Genomic DNA, 21,486 nt, shown 5'->3' with positions numbered 1-21,486 from the left:
GAAGCACCGTTATTTCATGATTTCCTTAAGACCGAATGACAGAGATTAACCCTTGTAGTTCTTGTTTTATCTAAAGTTCATCTTTACAAATGGTTTGAACTCAGTATTTTTAATAACTAGATGGGTTTTTCTATGATTCTGTGTTATCCTTGCTACTCTTTGTTTAGAATTCAATTTACAATGTAGGCTTACAAGCTGTTCCATTTATCATATTGGTCTATATGAACATATCCTATTGACCAATTGTGTGCATTTATTGCATTAATAAAAATTGTTATTATATTCTTGATTTTTGAATGTTACTAAAATGTTTAAAGAAATGCTCCTACTTCTTGTCTTCTGCTTATAAAGCTGCTCCTCCTCTGTATTTAAAATATACTCTAAATTGTAAATTGATTGCTGGGAATATATAAGCTTATTTTTAGCTATCCCTCTGAATGTGAATCTTCATATGCTGTCATAATTTAGGGCCCAAAATTGTGAAAGCATAGAAATGATCAAATTAAAATTTAATATAAGTTTTATTTTCCAAATTGGCTGTGAACTATTACAGAGGACTATAGGTTATTGTCCTTCTCATTTGACCTATTTTAACCTTGTAAAGGTCACGTGAGGAGTCCTCATAGAAATATATAGTTTTTACATCTTTCTTTTCTGATATTGGCTTTTCTCTATCTCTTAAAATATCATGTTAAAGGCTGCTGCATTTTTCTGAAGCAGACTCTGACCACAATGTTTCCTCAGACTCTGCTTACTTCCTGTGCCAGCAACATCAACTTTACAAAGAACATTTTATTATTCCTACTGGTAATTTGTGATATTATATATTGACACTATGCTCCACCTACTGATGCGCAAAGGAACTAACAATGCATTCTATAATCTATTCTTTCTAATGGTCCTATGCTGAGATTTGACCACTTGATTTTACTTCTTATATCACCTCTATTTATTAAGTCCTGTAGGTTGAGTGAAGACTGTCAATCCAATTTCTGATCTACCGCCTCTATTCTAGTTTAGTACTTCTACTGCAACTGACTTCTGGCAAGAAAAAGAAGCACCAACTTCTCCAATGAGAATTTTCTTTTGTCCAAATGATGTCATTAATGTAGCCCTTCTTGGTTATGCTCTCAAATATTTTGTTGTATTAAATATTTTTGCAGGCTTCTCATCTTTTTCAGAACCTACATGTCACTTTACGTATGAGCTCTCTATTACAACAGACAACGACCGTGATTCCAGAATATACTTCCATCACCTGGACTATTTATGAGTTTTAGATTTCTGCACATTAATCTTCAGCTTTGACTATGACTATTTGCTAATCTACCCTTCTGAATCATCTACCTCGTAAGTCCTACTGGCCTCCTGCAGCTGAGGGCTCAACCCTTGGTGAATGGTAGTCATCGTAGGTGAAGATTCTATATCTATTGGCGATAGATTGCGATGCATTGCCCTCCATACATCAATAATTGAACATTTACCATCATCTCTAAATTGTTTTTTTCTTCTCTTTTGTTCCATATACTTTACCATTGTTATTTGATCATGCCTTTGTAGTAATTACCAATCTGTCTTGCATTTATGTAAATTGGCTTTTCATTATTGAACCCTTCTGGGTCCCCTTTTGCTTTTGTACTTAATTAGCACTGTTTTCTCCATGTTTACATTGTCTTTCATGTCTATTCAATTCACCCTGATTATGCCCACTAAGATATAGCTATGTGTCATTCAAGCATACAGTTATTTTGCTTATTCCTTTGCCAGCCTGATTCTTGATGGACTGATTATGATAGGGTATGCCTAGAATAAAGACATGAAAAGATCCCACTTTGTACACCACAAGTACGTCTTCAAGATCTATCCAGGCCCAAATGATGTTAGATCCCCCAAGGTTGTGGCAATAATCTTTACACCTTGCAAACTGCTGGACCATGTGAAAGATATACAGATTTACTCAGCCGCAGAACCAGATGTTACAAGCCTAACCATCTCAAGACCGACAACTTCCTTCAGCAAGCCAACCTGAAAACCCAGCCCTGTTAGATCTTCCAGATCTCCGTCCAGATTCTTCAGCGCTTCCACCGCCTCAACCATGATCGATGAAAGAGACTTTAGAACTGATACTTAATTTGAGAACTACTGTTGCTGTTTATGGACATTATAGATTCATATTTTGTTTTATTATCAGTTTAGCAGTAATCCTGTCTAGATATTGAAAAGGTTTTATTTTTATTTTCCTATTATTGTTCTTTATTGTTCTAATTATTTTTCTAAGAGTTTCCCTGTTATTTCTGTTTAGGTAATTTAAAATTGAAGTTGATATTGCTCAGATACAAGGGTAACATCAAACCCTAATACTGGCTAAGATATCATAATGTAGGTGTAAACCCTGTTAATATCAACCTGTTATGCAATTGTTTAACTCTGGTGTAGGCATGTCTTTCTGTAGGTTTGACTAAGCTCCAAGTGGGGTAATGGATATATAAAATGCTTCCCATACTTCCAGGTCATTATGCATATATCAAGATCCATGCATAACCTTTGATACCATTTTTGCTGTATGAGGCAACCTCATACTTGCTATCCACTTATTAGTGCTCATGATTGGATGCCAATGATGAGTAATAATAAGATCCAAGAATTCCGACCTGTTTAAGGATTCTGAATACCTACAACCTTAAACAGCCTGCAACCTGAATACTAACCACATATTTGTTGAGCCACCATAACAATGCTTAATCAAAATCACTGTTCCTTCTCAAGACCACTAAGAAAGATACATTAGATTATCTCCCCATGTACTATGCAACAGATATAATAGAAGCCATAAAAAGACCTGAAAGTATTAGTATGATCCACCTGAAATTGCTATTACCCGCATACCTATATTTCATGGGATTTTGTAAATGAGCTCATGGATTAGTCCCATTCATAAAAACATTTCTCGCTACAGGTTTGAGTAAGTCTCAACCGAAAACTAAACAAATTGTACCAGTTGATCTTAAGACTCAGATAATTTGATGGCCTCATAGAATACCTTCTGGAACGGATGGTACCAAGGTACATTAACCCTGGTGTCACCCTATGGGATAGGGTGAAGAGGGGAATGTTAATATATGGCCTGGCTTTAAGGCTACCAATGGAATACTGATGGCCAAAGCTATGCAGCCTAGAACAACTGAAAAAGTACTGAGTAGGCCAAACAATAAGTAAGTGATTTAATATTTGAGAATCTGCAAAAAAAGCAGGTCTGAACAATGGGTCCTGACACAAATTGGTACAATTTTTAAATCAAATACAGCACCTGTAATGAAAGAATGATGGATCAGATCAGATGAATAAAATGAAGCTTATTACTTTTGTAAAAAAAACGATACAGAAGTCATACAGAGTTCATAAGATGGTGTGAAAGGTATTGCGACAGGGAGCTGTGAAACTGTTATCTCAGCGCTTCCCAAAACATGCTGATAAGACCGCATGGGAAAGTCTCATGGGAAAGTATCATCTCAGAAATTGAGAGCTAGGTATCCCACCATTTACTTCTATGGAGAGGTTAGGGTATAAAAGAGGGGAGATTTTTGCCTTAGTAGAGATCTCCTCTCCAACGCTTCTGTCAGACGGCGGAGCCCTGTCCGGTTGTACCCAGAATCTGTCTGCTGAATGTACCTGATTAAAGTCTGATGTACAAATAAAATCCTTATTCGAAATGATGATTTGTGGGCTTAACTTAATGATGAAAGGCTGTAAGTATAAATGCTTTTGTTGCATCCAGCAGCTATCTCTCACTGCATTGTATAACTTGTAATCTGGTTCCAGTTTGTCATAAGGCTGGTACCTTTTCCTTAGCTCTAGTGTCTCTCTCAGTGGCAATTCCTCTTAGAACTTCACAACCCCCCTGATTACCCCAGTACTAGTGCTATTTAGGGATGGAGTCAGATTAAGGTCACCCTAGCCTTCTTGGGGGGGCTTGGGACCCCTAATTTCTCAACACTACCTAACTCTTTTGACATCTAGAGGCAGGGATAGGAATTAGGAGGAAGAAGGGTACTGTCAAGGTGAATCCTTCTTTTGGATTTTGCCCAAGGTGGTCAGTATCTGCACTAGGGTAATATAAACATACGGTATAAAGTTATAGGCAGAGATGGGAAAGATGCTATTTTTTTCAAGCTAACTTGCTCAATCAGATCCAGAGCTGGGGTCTGGCATCATAAGCCTTCATTTATAATTACCCAGAGAATTTTTCCCCAATTCTATATGTGTTCTCAACTTTTTTTTGTCTAACCACAGTAGTCTTCACCTAGAGACTATAAACCAGAGCCTTTATCTAGGACCCTGCAAACATAGGCCTCATGTCTGGCCACTAGACTACACCAAGGGCCGTGAAGAATTAAGAAGTATTCCTGTCCCAGACAACACAGACAGTGAAAGAAATGAGCCAGAGTTCGAACCCTACCAGCCAGCTTCCTCGTTCTTACTCTGCTGTGTTATTCCACTTGAATACATAGAAAGGTCATCAGATAAACTGCTAACAATGTTTGTAAACAGCTTTCATGAGCTATGCTCTCTCTTCATTAAGACCCCCTTTTACTAAGGCACGCTCATGTTTTTAGCGCGCACTAAAATTGTGGGCGTGCTAAACATTAGAGACGCCCATGCATTCCTATGGGCATCTCTAACATTTAGCATGCCCACAATTTTAGCGTGCGCAAAAAACGTGAGCGCGCCTTAGTAAAAGACGCCCTCAGTTTCTTATGAATAAGCAAATGCTTAAAATCACATTCAGTCTTACTTCCGTAGTGAGCGGCATTGTTACATAAGCTAATTAATGTTCTCAGTCTTATAATACTTTCTAATTATAGATGAATGTATTAGTGGTGGTAGGAAAGCTTCTTCAGCCTTCCAGAGTTACCTGTTTCTCAGTAAGGATAACTCTTCCTAGTAACTGGTTCTCAAGTCCTTTCATTGTAACAGTAAAATCAATTACTGAGGACTTAGCATTAATCTCAGGAGTAAAGGCAGGATTTGGGAGCTTTGTAGTAATATATAATTTAAAGTCACTCATTATATCCACTTCTTTATCTCCAACTTTGACCTATATGACAAGAGGATTAATGTTTTAATTAAAGAATTCTCAAACAAAACAAGCATTTGTGCTTGTAAGACATCTTGGTTTTATGGACGGAACAGACTAACAAAATTCAGAAATATACATGATTAAAAAAATGTACTGGTTAATATCTTGAAGAAGATAGGGCTCATTTTCAAAACAGTAAAATGTCCAAAAGATAGCATAAATGGCAGATGAATGTTCTTCTCCTAAAGCATCCAAATCGCAATTTTCAAAACTCATATTTGGGATGTTTTCCTCTGCAGTCCATCTAAATTGCATGGGGGCATGTTGGAGGCACGTTTTGAGTCAGACTTGGGCAGGCTTATGATTTGGGTGTTTTTCTGCAATAATGAAACGTGGAAAAAACGTCCAGGACAAAAAGCAGGCTATTTTTGTCTAGAACTGTTTCAATAACAACTAAAAGTGCTAACAAGATGTCCAAACTGACCAAATGACCATTGGAGGATGAAGGCATGACCCCCCCCAACCTTAATCCCTCAGTGCTCACTGACCTGTTCCCATCCCCCTAAGAGGTGAAAGTGACAGTACATACCAGTGTCTATGACAGCAGCAGGTATAATGGGTATTCCTCTTAGAGCAGCAAGCAGGTCCCTGGAGTAGCCTAGTGGTCGGTGCAGCGGACTGTAGAAAAGGGGAAGGGGACCCATGCCCATATCTCACTCCAACTGGTACACGTGGTAGAAAGTGTGAGCCCTCCAAAAATCACAAAATACCTACTGTACCTACATATAGGTGGCACTTGCAGGATTATAGGCTATTGTAGTGGTGAACAGTTGGGTACAGTATATATTTTTTGCTATTCCTGGAGGAAGGGATCTGTCCTGGGACCTCTTCTTTTCTCCATCTATATTTATTCCCTTAGCACTCTGATCTCATCCCATGGTTTTCAGTATCATCTTTACGCTGATGACTCCCAGTTCTACCTCTCCACACCAGAAATCTCAGTAGGAATCCAGGCCAAAGTATCAGCCTGCCTGACTGACATTGCTGCCTGGATGTCTCAGCGCCATCTGAAACTAAACATGACCAAGACTGAGCTTCTCATCTTTCCCCCTAAACCAACCTCTCCTCCTCCCCCATTCTCTATTTCTGTGGATAACACTCTCATCCTTCCTGTCTCATAAGCTTGTAACCTTGGGGTCATCTTCGACTTCTCCCTCTCCTTCTCTGCACATATTCAGCAGACTGCTAAAACCTGTCGTTTCTTTCTCTATAATATCACCAAAATTTGCCCTTTCCTTTCTGAGCACACTACCAGAACCCTCATCCACACTCTCATCACCTCTCACTTAGACTATTGCAACTTGCTTCTTACAGGTCTCCCACTTAGCCATCTCTCTCCTCTTCAATCTGTTCAAAATTCTGCTGCACGACTAATATTCCGCCAGTGTCGTTATGCTCATATTAACCCTCTCCTCAAGTTACTTCACTGGCTTCCTATCCATTTCCGCATACAGTTCAAACTCCTTTTATTGACCTATAAGTGCATTCACTCTGCAGCTCCTCAGTACCTCTCCACTCTCATCTCTCCCTACATTCCTCCCCGGGAACTTCGTTCACTGGGTAAATCTCTCTTATCTGCACCCTTCTCCTCCACTGCTAACTCCAGACTCCGTTCCTTTTATCTTGCTGCACCATATGCCTGGAATAGACTTCCTGAGCCGGTATGTCAAGCTCCATCTCTGGCCGTCTTCAAATCTAAGCTAAAAGCCCACCTTTTTGATGCTGCTTTTAACTCCTAACCCTTATTCACTTTGTTCAGAACCCTTATTTTATCATCCTCACTTTAATATTCCCTTATCTGGTCTAGAATGGTCTAACGTTTGGCAATTAAAATTCAATGCGAAGAAATGCAAAGTGATGCACTTGGGGAGTAGAAATCCAAGGGAGACGTATGTGTTAGGCGGGGAGAGTCTGATAGGCACGGACGGGGAGAGGGATCTTGGGGTGACAGTATCTGAGGACCTGAAGGCAACGAAACAGTGCGACAAGGCGATGGCAGTAGCTAGAAGATTGCTAGGCTGTATAGAGAGAGGAGTGACCAGCAGAAGAAAGGAGGTTTTAATGCCCCTGTATAAGACGTTGGTGAGGCCCCACCTGGAGTATTGTGTTCAGTTTTGGAGGCCGTATCTTGCGAAGGATGTTAAAAAAATGGAAGCGGTGCAAAGAAAAGCTACGAGGATGGTATGGGATTTACGTTCCAAGACGTATGAAGAGAGGCTTGCTGACCTGAACATGTATACCCTGTAGGAAAGGAGGAACATGGGTGATATGATACAGACGTTCAAATATTTGAAAGGTATTAATCCGCAAACGAATCTTTTCCGGAGATGGGAAGGCGGTAGAACGAGAGGACATGAAATGAGATTGAAGGGGGGCAGACTCAGGAAAGATATCAGGAAGTATTTTTTCACGGAGAGGGTGGTGGACGCTTGGAATGCCCTCCCGCGGGAGGTGGTGGAGATGAAAACGGTAACGGAGTTCAAACATGCGTGGGATATGCATAGAGGAATCCTGTGCAGAAGGAATGGATCCTCAGAAGCTTAGCTGAAATTGGGTGGCGGAGCAGTTGGGGGGAAGAGGGGGTGGTGGTTGGGAGGCGAGGATAAGGGAGGGCAGACTTATACGGTCTGTACCAGAGCCGGTGATGGGAGGCGGGACTGGTGGTTGGGAGGCGGGAAATACTGCTGGGCAGACTTATATGGTCTGTGCCCTGAAAAGGACAGGTACAAATTCAAGGTAAGGTACAAATTCAAGGTAAGGTATATACATATGAGTTTGTCTTGGGCAGACTGGATGGACCATGCAGGTCTTTTTCTGCCGTCATCTACTATGTTACTATGTATGTTATCTCTTGTTTGTTCTGTCTGTCTGATCTAATTAGATTGTAAGCTCTGTCGAGCAGGGACTGTCTCTTCATGTTCAAGTGTACAGCGCTGCGTACGTCTAGTAGCGCTTTAGAAATGATAAGTAGTAGTAACACTGTCAGTTATGCCTAGATGGTGTAAATGCAGGGATATAAATTCTATAACAGAATCTGGATGCCCACATATTCTCACCACATGTCCTTGGGACTCGTAAACAGAGGCATCCACTTATAGAACTGCTTCCTTAGAACATAGACCCTGAGAGAGTACAGAATAACTAACTACAAACTAAAAAAAATATATATACTCAAGAATTAAACTGAAATCTCGTGAAACACTCTGCACACAGCACAATACCTGTTTCCCCTGTGCTGTGCAAAATATAAAGATAGCAGATATACATTCTAAAAATTGACATATTCAAATCACTAAGGTAAAATTAGTCCTTACCTGATAATTTTCTTTCCATTAGTCCCAACAGATCAATCCAGAGACTTGTGGATTATGTCCCTCTGCCAGCAGGTGAGAGACAGAGAGAACTTCAGAGGTTTGCTATATGTGGCCATGTGCAGCAGTCTAAGCCTCAGTATTATTGATACCAAAGCACATTCCTCTCCTGCCTCTATAAAGCCCATGTGGGCCCCTCAACCGCTCCTAAGGGAGGAGGCGCCTGTAGCACTGTCTGCTTCTGTCCTACATAAGGTTTTTTTTGTTTTGCAAAATCAAAACAATACCTGACGCATCACATATGGAACTGAACAAACTGCAGGAAAATAAACTGGATTAATTTGATGGGACTAATGGAAATAAAATTATCAGGTAACACCTTCCATAGCGTTCCACAGATCAATCCAAAGATTTGTGGAATGTACCAAAGCAGTCCTCAAGTGGGGCGGGAAAATTCCACCCCAGCAGCCAGGACCAAAACTCCAAAGGTCCCATCCTGACGCAATGCTACATCAAGCCTGTAATGCTTAGAGAATGTATGCAACAATGACCAAGTGGCCGATCTGCAGATCTCATCCAGGGAAACGAAACAGGAATCAGTGAAGGAAATTTCCTGTGCCCTGGTGGAATGCGCTCTCAGCTGCAATTGAGAAGACTTTCCCATGGCTAGATAAGCCGAAGAAATCGCCTCTCTGAGCCTCCAGGCCACAGTGCTTTTGAACCCAGCTCCTCTTTCTTGCAACCCGTGAACAGAACAAAAAGATGATCGGAATGATGGAAGGCACTGGTGACCTCTTGGTATCAGATAAGAATACGCCGAACGTCCAGGCACCACAGTGCCCAGAATTTGGACAGATAATCCTCCTGGCGAAAAGCCAGGCGAAAGAGCGGTTGATTCGAGTGAAACCATGAAACCACCTTCAACAGGAAGGATGGAACCATCCTAATACAGACCCCTGTCTCCATAAACCAGAGGAAGGGATTTCTGCATGATCTGCCCTGCAGTTCCGACACTCTTCTCACCGAGGCGATGGCCATCAAAAAGACCATCTTCAGAAGATCTTTTACAGACAAAGAGTCCAAAGGCTCAAAATGAGGTCTCTGTAGAGCGCGCAGCACCAGATTGAGATTCCAAGTCAGAAGAATGGGCAAATGAGGTGGGCCATAGGTGATTCACTCCCCAGAGGAATCGTACTATGTCCGGGTGTGAGCCCAAGGAAGAACCCTGTAGGCAGCCCTGAAAACAGGCTAACGCGGCCACCTGGACTTTCAATGAGGCCAGGGACAAGGCCTTGTCAACTTCATCTTGTAGGAAAGCTAGAATGGAAGTCACTGAGGCTGAAGCCACAGAAATACCCACCACTGAGCACCAGGACTCAAACGTACACCAGGCCCGCACATAGGCCGTGGACGTGGAGCGTTTCCACACCTGCAGCATCGTAGTACTCATTATGTCTGGGAATCCTTCCTTCTCAAGTGCACTCTCTCAATAGCCAGGCCATAAGACCAAAGGGGATCTTCCATGTCAATGAGCCCCTGCATTAGCAGTCCCCGGTGAACAGGCAGTCACAGTGGCCAGTCAATCAGCAGGTGGATCATGTCTGCATACCACAGATGCCTGGGCCAATCCGGGACCACCAAGATCACCAGCCCGGGTGACTCACAATGTGCCCAATGACCTGTCCCATCAGAGGCCACGGTGGGAACACAAAGAGAGTGGATGAGGACCAGGGTTGGAGAAGCACATTGATCCCGTATGATCTAACCTCTTTGCCTCTGCTGAAAAAGTGGAGAACTTTTGCACTGACCCTGTGGGCCATGAGATCGAGAACTGGGAGTCCCCAGTGCTGCATGATCTGTGCAAAGGTGTGCGACGAGAGCTCCCACACCCCCAGATCCAGCTGGGTCTGACTGAAGAAATTCACCTGGACATTAAAGGATCCCGCAATGTGCGCTGCCGAGAGTAGGGAGAGATGTTTCTCCGCCCAGAAGCAGAGGATAGTAGCCTCCTTCACCAGAGCACTGCTCTTGGTGCCCCCCCTGTCTGTTGACATTCGTGACTGCTGTTGCATTGTTGGATAAGACATGGACTGGTTGAACCTGGGGAAGAACAATAAATTCTCTGTGCATCAATCGAATCACACCCAGCTCCAGTCAGTTAATGGACCAGGAGACCTCCATCTGGGACCAACTGCTCTGTGTCATCCGCCCAAGGCAATGCGCTCCCCAGCCCAACAGGCTGGCATCTGTTGTCACCACCACATAGTCTGATGTCCCCAGGGGCAAACCTTTTTGCAGGTTCACTGGCGCCAGCCACTATCACATGGCCAACCAAGTTGGTGTCAACCAAGGAAGCCAAATCAGGTAATCCTCTGAAAGAGGGGACCAATGGCTGAGCAGGGACAACTGAAGGGGATGCATGTGGCTCTTGGCCCATGGGATGGCGTTCAACATGGCCGCCATGGAGCCCAACACTTGTACATAGTCCCACAACCTGGGGGCTGGCAGCCGCAGAATGCCTTCAAATTGGCTCCGGAGAAGCAGTCTGTGATTCAGTGGGAGGGACACTGTCCCTTCTTGAGTGTTGAAAATTACCACCAGGCACCAGAGATTGAAAGGGAGTCAGGTGGCATCTGGGGAAACTAATCACCCAACCAAGAGAGTGCAAGAGGTTGATCACCTGCTCCGTCACCTGGATGCTTTCCTCGTAGGACAGCACCCAAATCAGCCAGTTGTCCCAGTAGGGATGTACCTGTATGCCCTCCTTCCAGAGGAATGCTGCAACGACTACCATGATCTTGGAGAAAGTTTGGGGCACTGCTGCCAGTCCAAATGGCATTGCCTGGAACTGAAAGTGCTGACCCAGCACTGCGAAGCAGAGAAAATGCTGGTGAGGAGGCCAAATGGGTATGTGTAAATAGGTCTCTTTGAGATCGAGAGAGGTTAAGAGTTCTCCCAGCTGAACCACCGCAATGACAAAATTCAGGGTCTCCATTCAAAAATGACAAACCCACCTTGTTCACAATCTTGAGACCGAGCACGGGTTGAAGCGACCTGTCCTTCTTGGGCACCATGAAGTAAATGAAGTAGCGGCCGAGGCCAAACTCCGATGGGGCCACAGGATGAACTGCCTGTAAGCAGCGCAACTTGGCAAGAGTCTCTTGCTCCGCCACAACTTTGGTGGCAGCCTTGCAAGGCGATTCCAAGAAGAAGTCTGTCAGAGGCCGAAAGAACTCAAGTTTGTAACAGTCCTGGATGACCTCCAAGACCCATTCGTATGACATAACCCTGGCCCATTCCCCCTGAAAATAGAACAGCCATCCCTTGATGACTGGGGTATGGACCAGGGCTCCATCATTGAGAATTCCTCACTGTGGGCTGCCCATGAGAGGCGGAGGGGACAGCAAAGCGCTCCCCACAAAAGGACTGCGTCTTCTGCTGAAAATGAGGTCTCTGAAAGGCTCCCGAATGCCCAGGATGGTATTAAACCAACACAGCCCATTAATATAGTTCACATATGAAGGCTTACAATTAATGCAGCTGTTTAATATGTTAATGTGTTAACAAATTTTAGTAAATAAGAACCTAAGGTCCCCTTTTACTAAGGCGCTAAAATTGTGGGCATGCTAAATGTTAGAGACACTCACAGGAATGCATTGGCATCTCTAACGTTTAGCGTGCCTACAATTTTAGTGTGCAATAAAAATGTGAGCGCACCTTAGTAAAAGGGGGCCTAAGTAAGAGATTGAGATAGTAACTAAAAGTTAAAGCCTTTAATAATTATTGCTTCTGCTCATAAGTTTAAAAATTTTGCTAATTTACCTGACATAGCCAGAACCCTTCCTTTCAAATGTCAGTTATGAATTCAAGGATCATGGCGGTTTCATCAGTGAAGATCATTATTAAAACACCCTGGGATAAGAACTAAGGTGCACTGTTAGTAGATAGGCCCTACTGAGATTAATGAGGCCAGTAAATAATGCATGTTAACGTATATTGCATCAAAGAAAATATGGCCTTATGAAACCAATATTCGATATTATAAAACAGGACAACTAACAATGCAGAATACAAACAAAATCATAAATAAAGATAAAGGATTTAAAATGTTCTGTTGAAATATTTGTCATAATATGCTTTTATAAAATGGCTTTGAAAAGGCACATCCCTAATATCCAACCAGAGAACAAGAAAGAAAGGACTGATGCAGATAAATATAAAAAGATTGCTAGTTGCTATATTTCAGACATGTGCTAAAGACTGAGCATGACTGTGACCACCCTAAACACGGAACATGCACTGTAGACACATTCAATAAGGGAAATGGAAATCAATCAATCAAAGAGCAAAGTGATTTATTCTATAAGATAACTTACCTTAAATGTGGATCCAGATTTAATAAAATTTTTTTCCAATATATTATCAAGTGCAGGATCCAGTTCTTCCAATATATCCTCAATAAGAAGAGGTCGCCCTAAGGAAAGGCTGTCCTCTAAATGTGTGCGGAAATATTTATGGTTAAGCGATGTCACCTTAAAAATAATAAATGATTTGGCATAAATGTGGGCAGCTTGTAAGAGGGTATCAAACTACTTTTGTCTGTACATAATTTTCCTGCAATTGCCTCTATACTTATGTTTAGATCATGTATGTTTCCCTTTCTTCCCACTTAGTTTGTTTGGGCTAGATTTAATAAATGGCACTCAGAAAATCGGCGCTTAAAGCTGATTCCCGCACCTAAAGTTGAGCACTTGAATTTGTGCTAGCTGAAACTTGGTGTAAATGCTTGCACAGAACTCATGGCACTATTCTGTAAAACTGCGCACTACTTTTTGGAACGCCCATGCCCCTCCCTCGGTTATGCCTCCTTTTCAGTTACATGCTAGAGGATTTAGGTCTGGGGTGTTATAGAATAGCAAATCCAAATTAGTGCCAATTAAGTGGTATTATTGATTGTTAAGGCCTATTAATTCATTGTTGATAGCTCAACTTGAATTTGTGCCTAAATTTAGGCAACAATCTTTCAGCCCCATAGATAGAATCTGGGGGTTTGTCATGTGATGTAGGGAACTCTTACCTTTTATATCTTTATGTCTTCTGCTACAAATTAATCTTTAAACTAACTCTTTTGTGTGTTCTATATAGTGGCCTAGTGTTGATTTTCTGCATTAGCTGCTAAACTACACAGAAATAGTCACCTTAAATCTGTCCAGCTATCCCTCTATCTGGAGTTGGTATGCACCTTTTCTTGCTGTCAAATCTAGCAAAAATACTGGGGGGGGGGGGGGGGGCATGGGGCTAATAGCTCCCATTCACTCTCCTTCCTTCCCAATCTGGCAAAAATTGGGACCCAATGGCCATCTCCCTTCCCAATCTACTAAAATACTCTGGACCCTGACATTGCAAATTTGACCTCATTCCTCCCAATTCCTTTACAAAATTTCAAACAGTATAGCTCTCCCAAACCCCTTACACCCTTCCAGAATTATTTCACCAAAAGATCCTAATGCTAAGCTATCAAGTCATAATTCTACCTCCTACAGGCCTGGTATCCTGTGTTGCTTTGAGAACTAGCATCAGTGTAATACAGGATGCTCATCCAATAGGAGTTAAGATTGTATCTTCCTGCTTGATGAGCATTAGACTCTTTTGATGGAGTTCTGGGGAATCAGTGGTCAAGCTGAACGGGTTACCCAGCCACTATTTTTGAAAAGACACCAGGCAGAAAGGTAAAGAAGTGAAAGAAAGGAAAGGAAAGGAAGGGAAGGGCAGGGAAGAGCTGGGTAAGCAATGGAAAGTTGAAAATCTTGAGACATTTGATTCAGTAGTGGTTAAAGATAACTTGGTGACACAAACAAAGTTGGAGTATTTATCTAAATCAAGGAATCTTCATTTTATAACCTTTCCAAACTCATCAGCTTCTACTCTTTTTTTTTAATTCACCAACTGAAGATAATTTTCAACAAAGTAGAAACTTGAGATTCCAAAGAATTAGATCTGCAAGACAGCATTTTCCCTAAACTATCTACAGCTATCCAAAAAGATTCTGTGTTAACTTCAGAAGGTTTTCCTTTGCAATCTTCAAATAAACTGCGATACTTGTGAGTTTCTTCTTTTCTTTTAAAGCACCAGAATCTTCTACCACTTTTACTTCTATTGCTGACTCAGCTTTTTGAATGTCAGGTTTTCTTAGAGTTGACATCAAGCACCAAGTATCTGAAGATAGCTCACCGCTTGGAGCTGCTCCATGTACAGCATTTTCTCCTCAGGCTTCCACAGTCCCCTTGGGCTGCTCTGGGAGCTTGCACTGTTTGAGGGACAAAGATGTTAAAGAGGCCTGGGGAGAACCTACCTCTTCCAGCAGTGGTCTCCCTGAAGCTGTTGCCAAAGTCAACCCAGGTTGCACAAAGCGGTCAAATAAACCTGCTATGGGAAGTAAGGAGGGCTGGCTCACACCCATGAGAGATGCCTTTCTTCTATTTATCCATAGCAGTTAGCAAGGAAAAAAGGCTCAAAGGTAAAGTGACGAGGTTCACATTGTCACCTCAATGGCTGCCATCTTACTTTGCCCCTATCAGTAGCTTCCATGACATCTGAATCATCTACATGGCACTTCTAAGAAAGAGGTGTTTTTCTTCATCCTTTTGTTCCTACCAACAACATTGTCTCTATCCCAGACAATCCAAGATCCAAACGTCACAGGCAGGATTTTCACTAAATCCAGACAGATATAGCCAGCCAGTGTTCATTCTAGAAGACCTTCCTATTGGGGGAAGGCTGATGTTTTTGATAAAACATTGGCCAATTAAAACCTCAGTGAGTTGTTTTCTCAACGTAACTCTGAATGAGTATGCATTATGCCTATTTGAAAACCCACTAGATTGACAATTAATAGTATCATGACCAAACTCTCAGCTTCATGATGTACTTATAAAGGAACTCTCCCGCTCTTGGAGACCAATGCAGTCAAACATATTCCACTTAGGGAAAGACAGCATGGTTTTTATTCTTTAAAAACAAAGAATAGTAAAGTTTCTGGAATCCAATGGATTACAGGACCTGTGGTTTCACTAGAGGCAGGTCTTGTCAAACAAATTTGATTAATTTCTTTGACTGGATGACTAGAGAGTTGGATCAAGAGGCAGCGCTACTAGATGTAGTGTATTTAGATTTTAGTAAAGCCTTTGACATAGTTTCACATAGACAATTAGTAAATAAACTGAGTGCTCTCGATATAGGCCTTAAAGTGACTGACTGGGTTAGGAACTCGTTGAGTGGAAGGCAACAGAAGGTAGTGGTAAATGGAACTCACTCTGAGGAAAGGAATGTTACCAGTGGTATGCTGCAAGGTTCAGTTCTTGGAACGGTTCTTTTCAACATTTTTGTAAGTGATATTGCTGAAGCGCTGTCTAGTAAGGTTTGCCTCTTTGTGGATGATATTAAAATCTGCAATAGGATAGATACCCCTGATGGTATGTATAATATGAGGAAGGACCTAGCAAAGCTTGAAGAATGGTTCGGAATTTGACAGCTAAGATTTAATGCTAAAAATTCAGGGCCATGCATTTGGGCTGCAAAACCCAAAGGAAAGGTATAGTTTAGGGGGTGAAGAACTTTGTGAATGAAAGAGGAAAAGGATGGGTGTGATCGTATGTGATGATCTTAAGGTGGCCAAACAGTTGGAAAAGGTGATGGCAAAAGCTAGAAGGATGTTTGAGTGTATAGGGAGAGGAACAGCCACTAAGAAAAAGGAGGTGATGATGCCCCTGTATAAGACTCTTGAGACCTCATTTAGAATATTATGTACAATTCTGGAAACCACAACTTCAAAAAGATATAAACAGGTTGGAGTCTGTCCAGAGAGTGGCTACTACAATGGTCATTGGTTTTCATCATAAAGCATATGGAGACAGACAAAGATTTCAATATGTATACTTTGGAAGAAAGACGGGAGAGGATTTAGTGAACGAAGAGTCTGCTAGATACCATTTTATTCACTCAGTCTCAGGCGTTGCTCTGAAGGGATGTGTCATAGGGGCAGGTCACACCCCTTTATATGCCCCTTCATACATTCTTCATGCAGCCTAATGCAACGGTGTTAGTGAACTTTGGAAATTAAAGGGAATTTTCTGTTTCAGGGAATTATATAATCAGGTCAATATAAAGGTATTAAAATTTAGAAACCTGAAGGTAGATAACATAATTTTATAGATTTTTTAATATGCTTTAGTAATTGTTAAAGATTAAGACTGACTAATATGTATTAGGCAAAGTGGATAATGAATTAGTTAGTATTTCTGCTTTTATTGGTTCAGGGGATTAAATGTTTTGGTAGAGATAATTATATACCAGTAATAATAAATCACACTTGTTGCTTAAGGACATCTGCTGAGCTAAATGACTGGGGGAACCTAATAATTTGTAAAGATGTAATGCCAAATGAAATTGAGGTTTTGAGCAAACAATGGAATTCATATAAACACCATCATAGATTTAGGGGTAGATCTTCTCATTCATGAGAAATGAACAATATTGATTGTACCTACTCTGACCAGACTGCTTTTGCACCAGTGTCAAAATACTATTTTAATGCGAGATTGGTGGTTTACAAAACCATGGTTATTAGAGAATGGATGGAGGAGGAGCAGACAGGCATAGTCCCTGAGATTTTATATATCGTGCTGAGATTTCTGTGTGGAAATCAAAGTATATTCCATAATAATGTGCAAAAGCTAATTGGTTAACAAGCTAATCAGCACTAATTGGCATTAATTAGAATTTATGCGTGATGTGCATAAATTCTAAGTCACATAGTTGAAACGTGGGTGTAGTCATGGGCGTTGAATGGGTGGGTCATGGGCATTTCTAAAATCAATGTGAGTTTTTATAGAATAGGGATTTGCACCAAGTTTTACTTGGTATAACTGCTCCAGTGCATAGCTACGGGGGGGCGGGGGGGGCAGCACAGGGCCTTGGCCTCCCCAACTGGCTCTGGGGCCCCTGGTTTGGCTGGCGGGGGTCCCCAACCCCTGCCAGCTGAAGCATTTGTCCCGCATTGGTCTCACCACATTGCCTGCCCTGTGCTTCTCAGTCACATCGTGCACGTTCATTTTAGTGAAACTGAGCATGCACAACTTCGGGGTGGTGTTGGGGGGGGGGGGGGAAATGTGTCTTCCAACTTTGGGCTCTAGCTCCCTCCCCCGTCAAGGTCTGGCTACACCACTGAACTACCCACGACTAAATTTAGTTGTGCTCAGTATATTCTATATATTGCATGGAAATTTAGGCTTATTCTATAAAGCAGCGAATCCCAACCCAGTCATCAAGGGCACAATAGTCCCATCGGCTTTTCAGGATATCCAAAATGAATAATCAAAAGAAAAAAAACAGATCTTTGATTTGCTATTTCTGTGGCAGATCTTTGCCTTTTTTTGTTTCTATCCAAAATGAATATGCATGAGATAGGTTTGCAATTATTTATCACAACCCAACCCTACAAAACCTACAGGATATTACTGTCCAAGCGTCCAAATACAGTCAATCAATGTTTATATGGACTCTAGCAGCAACTCGTTTCACATAAGGACACTGTCTCATGATTTGCTAGTCTCATCATCAGTCCAACACATCTTATTATTTCTTATTTGCAATTTTTCTTATTACTTTTATTTAAAACACAATATTTATTTTTCCAATCATTCGCTCATCAAAAAAAATGTTGAGATTTGCACGCACTGCCTCAACTGCATGCTAATCTATCTCATGAATATTCATCATGGATATCCTGAAAACCCGATGGGGCTAGGTGTGCCCCGAGGACTGGGTTGGAATTGGAAATGGCTGTTATAAATTATGCCTATATTAAAATGTACTTTAGAGAATACACAAGTGAAATTTCATTTCGGCACCGATATATTTTTTAGGCGTGATGTTCTAGTCCAGTGAGTGTTACAGAGACATGGCTATCGAGAGCTAGATGATCCTTTGCTAAATGAACTTTGTCCACAAGGTTACAAAATTCTACACCACACGATAAAAAAAACCCAAAAAACCCCAAAGAAAAGAGGGGGTGGTATTGCAGTGATTTACAAATCTTTTTTTTCAAATTCAATCTTTAGCTTATTTTAGTTCCCCTTCCTTGGAAATATTAGCATGCAATATACATGATGATACTTTGGTTGATTCATTATGTGTTATTCAGTTTTATTGTCCACCAGGAGGCTGGAAATCAGCACAGGATGATTTTGTGGATTTTATTATGAATGCATGTGCCAACTGTATAAACACTGCTGTACTAGGGGATATCAACTTGCACTTAGAGAATAGTAGGACTAGTCAGGTATTACGCTCTTTTTAAAACTATTATTTTAATTTGTTCTATACTACAGTAACCCAAGAGAAAGGATATCAACTGGATTTAATAGCTTGTAAAACATTCAGGGGCCCTTTTACTAAGCCCAACATGCGTCAATTTTAAGTTACCACCTGGCTACCGCATGGCCCTTGCAGTAATTTCATTTTTGATGTGCCTCTGCTATGCGCACCAGAAAATAATTTCTATTTTCTGGTGCGCAGCAAAAACTGGGCGGTAATCGTCATTCTACACGTGCAGATGATTACCGCATGGTTACCACGTGAGACCTTACCCCTAGGTCAATGGCTGGTGGTAAGGTCTTAGCCACAAAATGGACAAGCGGCAATTTTCATTTTGCCACACATCCATTTTTGGCAAAAATTTAAAGAGGTACTTTTTACAGGTGCACTGAAAAATTATTCTGTGTATCCCCAAACCATGTGTCTACACTACCGCAGGCCATGTTTCAACGCGCCTTAGTAAAAGGGCCCCTCAGGGAAGACAACTTGTTTATTACAAACTGTCAATGGTCCCCTGTAATATGGTCTGATCACAGTAAATTATAGTTTAGTTAACTGGGGGGAGAGAACCAGCACAAAAAGAGGGGTAGAGTAGATTCACAAGTTTTCTGGGAAAAATAAGTGAGTTTCTGAAGGACTGGGATGAGTTGAGTAATATGGTTTTAATGAGATAGCTCCTTTGAAAACAAGAAAACAATCAATTAAATGGAAATCTCCCTGGTTCAATAAGGAACTTTTACTAGCAAAGTGCAAATGAAGGAAATTGGAAAGAGCATGGCAAAAAGCTAGAATGGAAGTACTATGTGCTGAGCACCAATTCTATACATATGTGTGCCAGGCTGCCATTATAGAATGCTAGCACAAGTCAGCATTGGCACACCTAAAGCTTGATGCAATCATGTATGCCAAGTCGATGGCTGGTGTAAATGGGGGCGCCTAGTTGCTCCATGCTATGTGTGTAACTAATACTATTCTATAAGATATAAGATATGTGTGTAAATTGGTGACACACCCATACCCCTCTCATGCACTGCCCACATGTAAACTCCCTTGCACTTATACGCTACTACCTTATAGAAGGAAGTGCATACATATGCATATAAGAGCTGCTATTCTGTGCACTTATGCATGCATTGCATCAGTAAGTATATGCACCCAGTTATAGAACTGCTCTCCACACATTCTTAGTGAATCATTACTATGTACCTGCAGTTCATTATCTTTCTCTTTATTTTTAATCCATGCTTTGCCTTGAGTTTGTGGGTCTATCAGAAGTGGATATCTGGTTGCCTTAGTAACAATTATGCCATTTTGAATGGAAAGATCATCTCCTGGCAATCCTTGAAGGTTCCACTCACTTATCTATAAAATTGAAAGAATGTTATCAACTCAAAGTAATCAGATCCAAAATGATGTGCAGAAAAATATACCCCCTACGGTTTTGTTCATTAAAAAAGTTTCTACATTTCAAAATGGAAAAACACACCTTACTGAGTTGGGTACTATTCCTACAAATTTAGAGATCCTTTTACTAATGGACTTAGCATGCACTAATGATTAATACACGCTAAGAAGCTCATAGGTATAAAATGGCCTTCTTAGCATTTACCGTGCGCTGTTCTAATTTTGTACCTTAAACAATGGAAGGTTAAGTGACTTGCCCAAGATCACAAGGAGCAGCAGTGGGATTTCAAACTGGCCACCTCTGAATGTCAAGACTGGTGCTCTAACCACTAGGCTACTCTTCCACTCCACAGGATAAGTTTGGGGGTTTAATTTTATGTTTCAGTTTCGTCACGGTCTGATCCAGCTCTCTGATGAGATTGAAGGAGGGATTTTTACACTGGTGTATTATATACTTATACTTTTGGTATATTTGCTGATGTTTTTCAATTGTTATGTATGCAATATAAATAAATGGTATAGGTTTTGCTTGCAGAAAGACATGAATAAACTGTCACATTACATTTTATATTTTAATCTAATTGGGACTGACTGGAACTCATGGATCACTTTAACATCTGCTCATTTATCCAAGCAAATTCTGGATTGTCTCAGGTACCTACCCTTAAAACATGCTCATCCATCAGAACTAAGCATGGAGGGCTGTTATGATCTGGAAATAATCACCCAAACAAATCCTTAAAAGGAATTCAAGCACTGAAAAACATTACTGTGACACAAAAAATTTACCTACCGTTGGCTGATCCACTAACATGGAAATCAGATTCAAGTTTTCAGTAAAGGGAATTTTCTTGGACCTCATTTCTGTTTCCCATATATCTTTCAGCAAAATATTCCTGAACTGTTGATTAAAAGGACCACAGTAGGAAAGGAACCCAGTACACAGCAACACATCTCCAACCAGTCTGAAAATAAAGCAAATAGAAAGCATTAACATATTTTCAATGGTGAAAATATTTCTTGAAAGCTAGCATTATGAGATTGGTCCCAAAGAACCACACTGGTTAAAATACAACAAAAACCTTGCCTGAGATCAGGGACCAAAAAGGCTTCTAATTTATTTCTGAATATCAATATATTTGTTTGGTGTCTCAGCTCCAAGGCAGGGAATTCCAAAATTGGGGTGCTATTACTGAAAAATCCCTCAATCTCCATCATGCCTTTTCAGCAACCTGCATAGATAGAATCACTAACTGAAAA

At 41.2% G+C, this 21,486-nt stretch overlaps 1 protein-coding gene across 1 annotated transcript in view; it reads right to left on the bottom strand.

Annotated features, from left to right (window-relative positions):
• DNAH8 (dynein axonemal heavy chain 8) overlaps positions 1-21,486 on the bottom strand; it is a 1,267,128-nt gene that overhangs the window by 184,383 nt on the left and 1,061,259 nt on the right. Inside the window, 4 exon segments of the mRNA XM_030199255.1 lie at positions 4,913-5,095; positions 12,825-12,980; positions 20,029-20,184; positions 21,020-21,191. Coding sequence (XP_030055115.1) covers positions 4,913-5,095; positions 12,825-12,980; positions 20,029-20,184; positions 21,020-21,191 — 667 coding nt within the window.

This window comes from Microcaecilia unicolor, chromosome 3 (assembly GCF_901765095.1).
Source record: "Microcaecilia unicolor chromosome 3, aMicUni1.1, whole genome shotgun sequence".
Taxonomy (NCBI): domain Eukaryota; kingdom Metazoa; phylum Chordata; class Amphibia; order Gymnophiona; family Siphonopidae; genus Microcaecilia; species Microcaecilia unicolor.
This window is presented reverse-complemented; position numbering and strand designations above follow the sequence as displayed.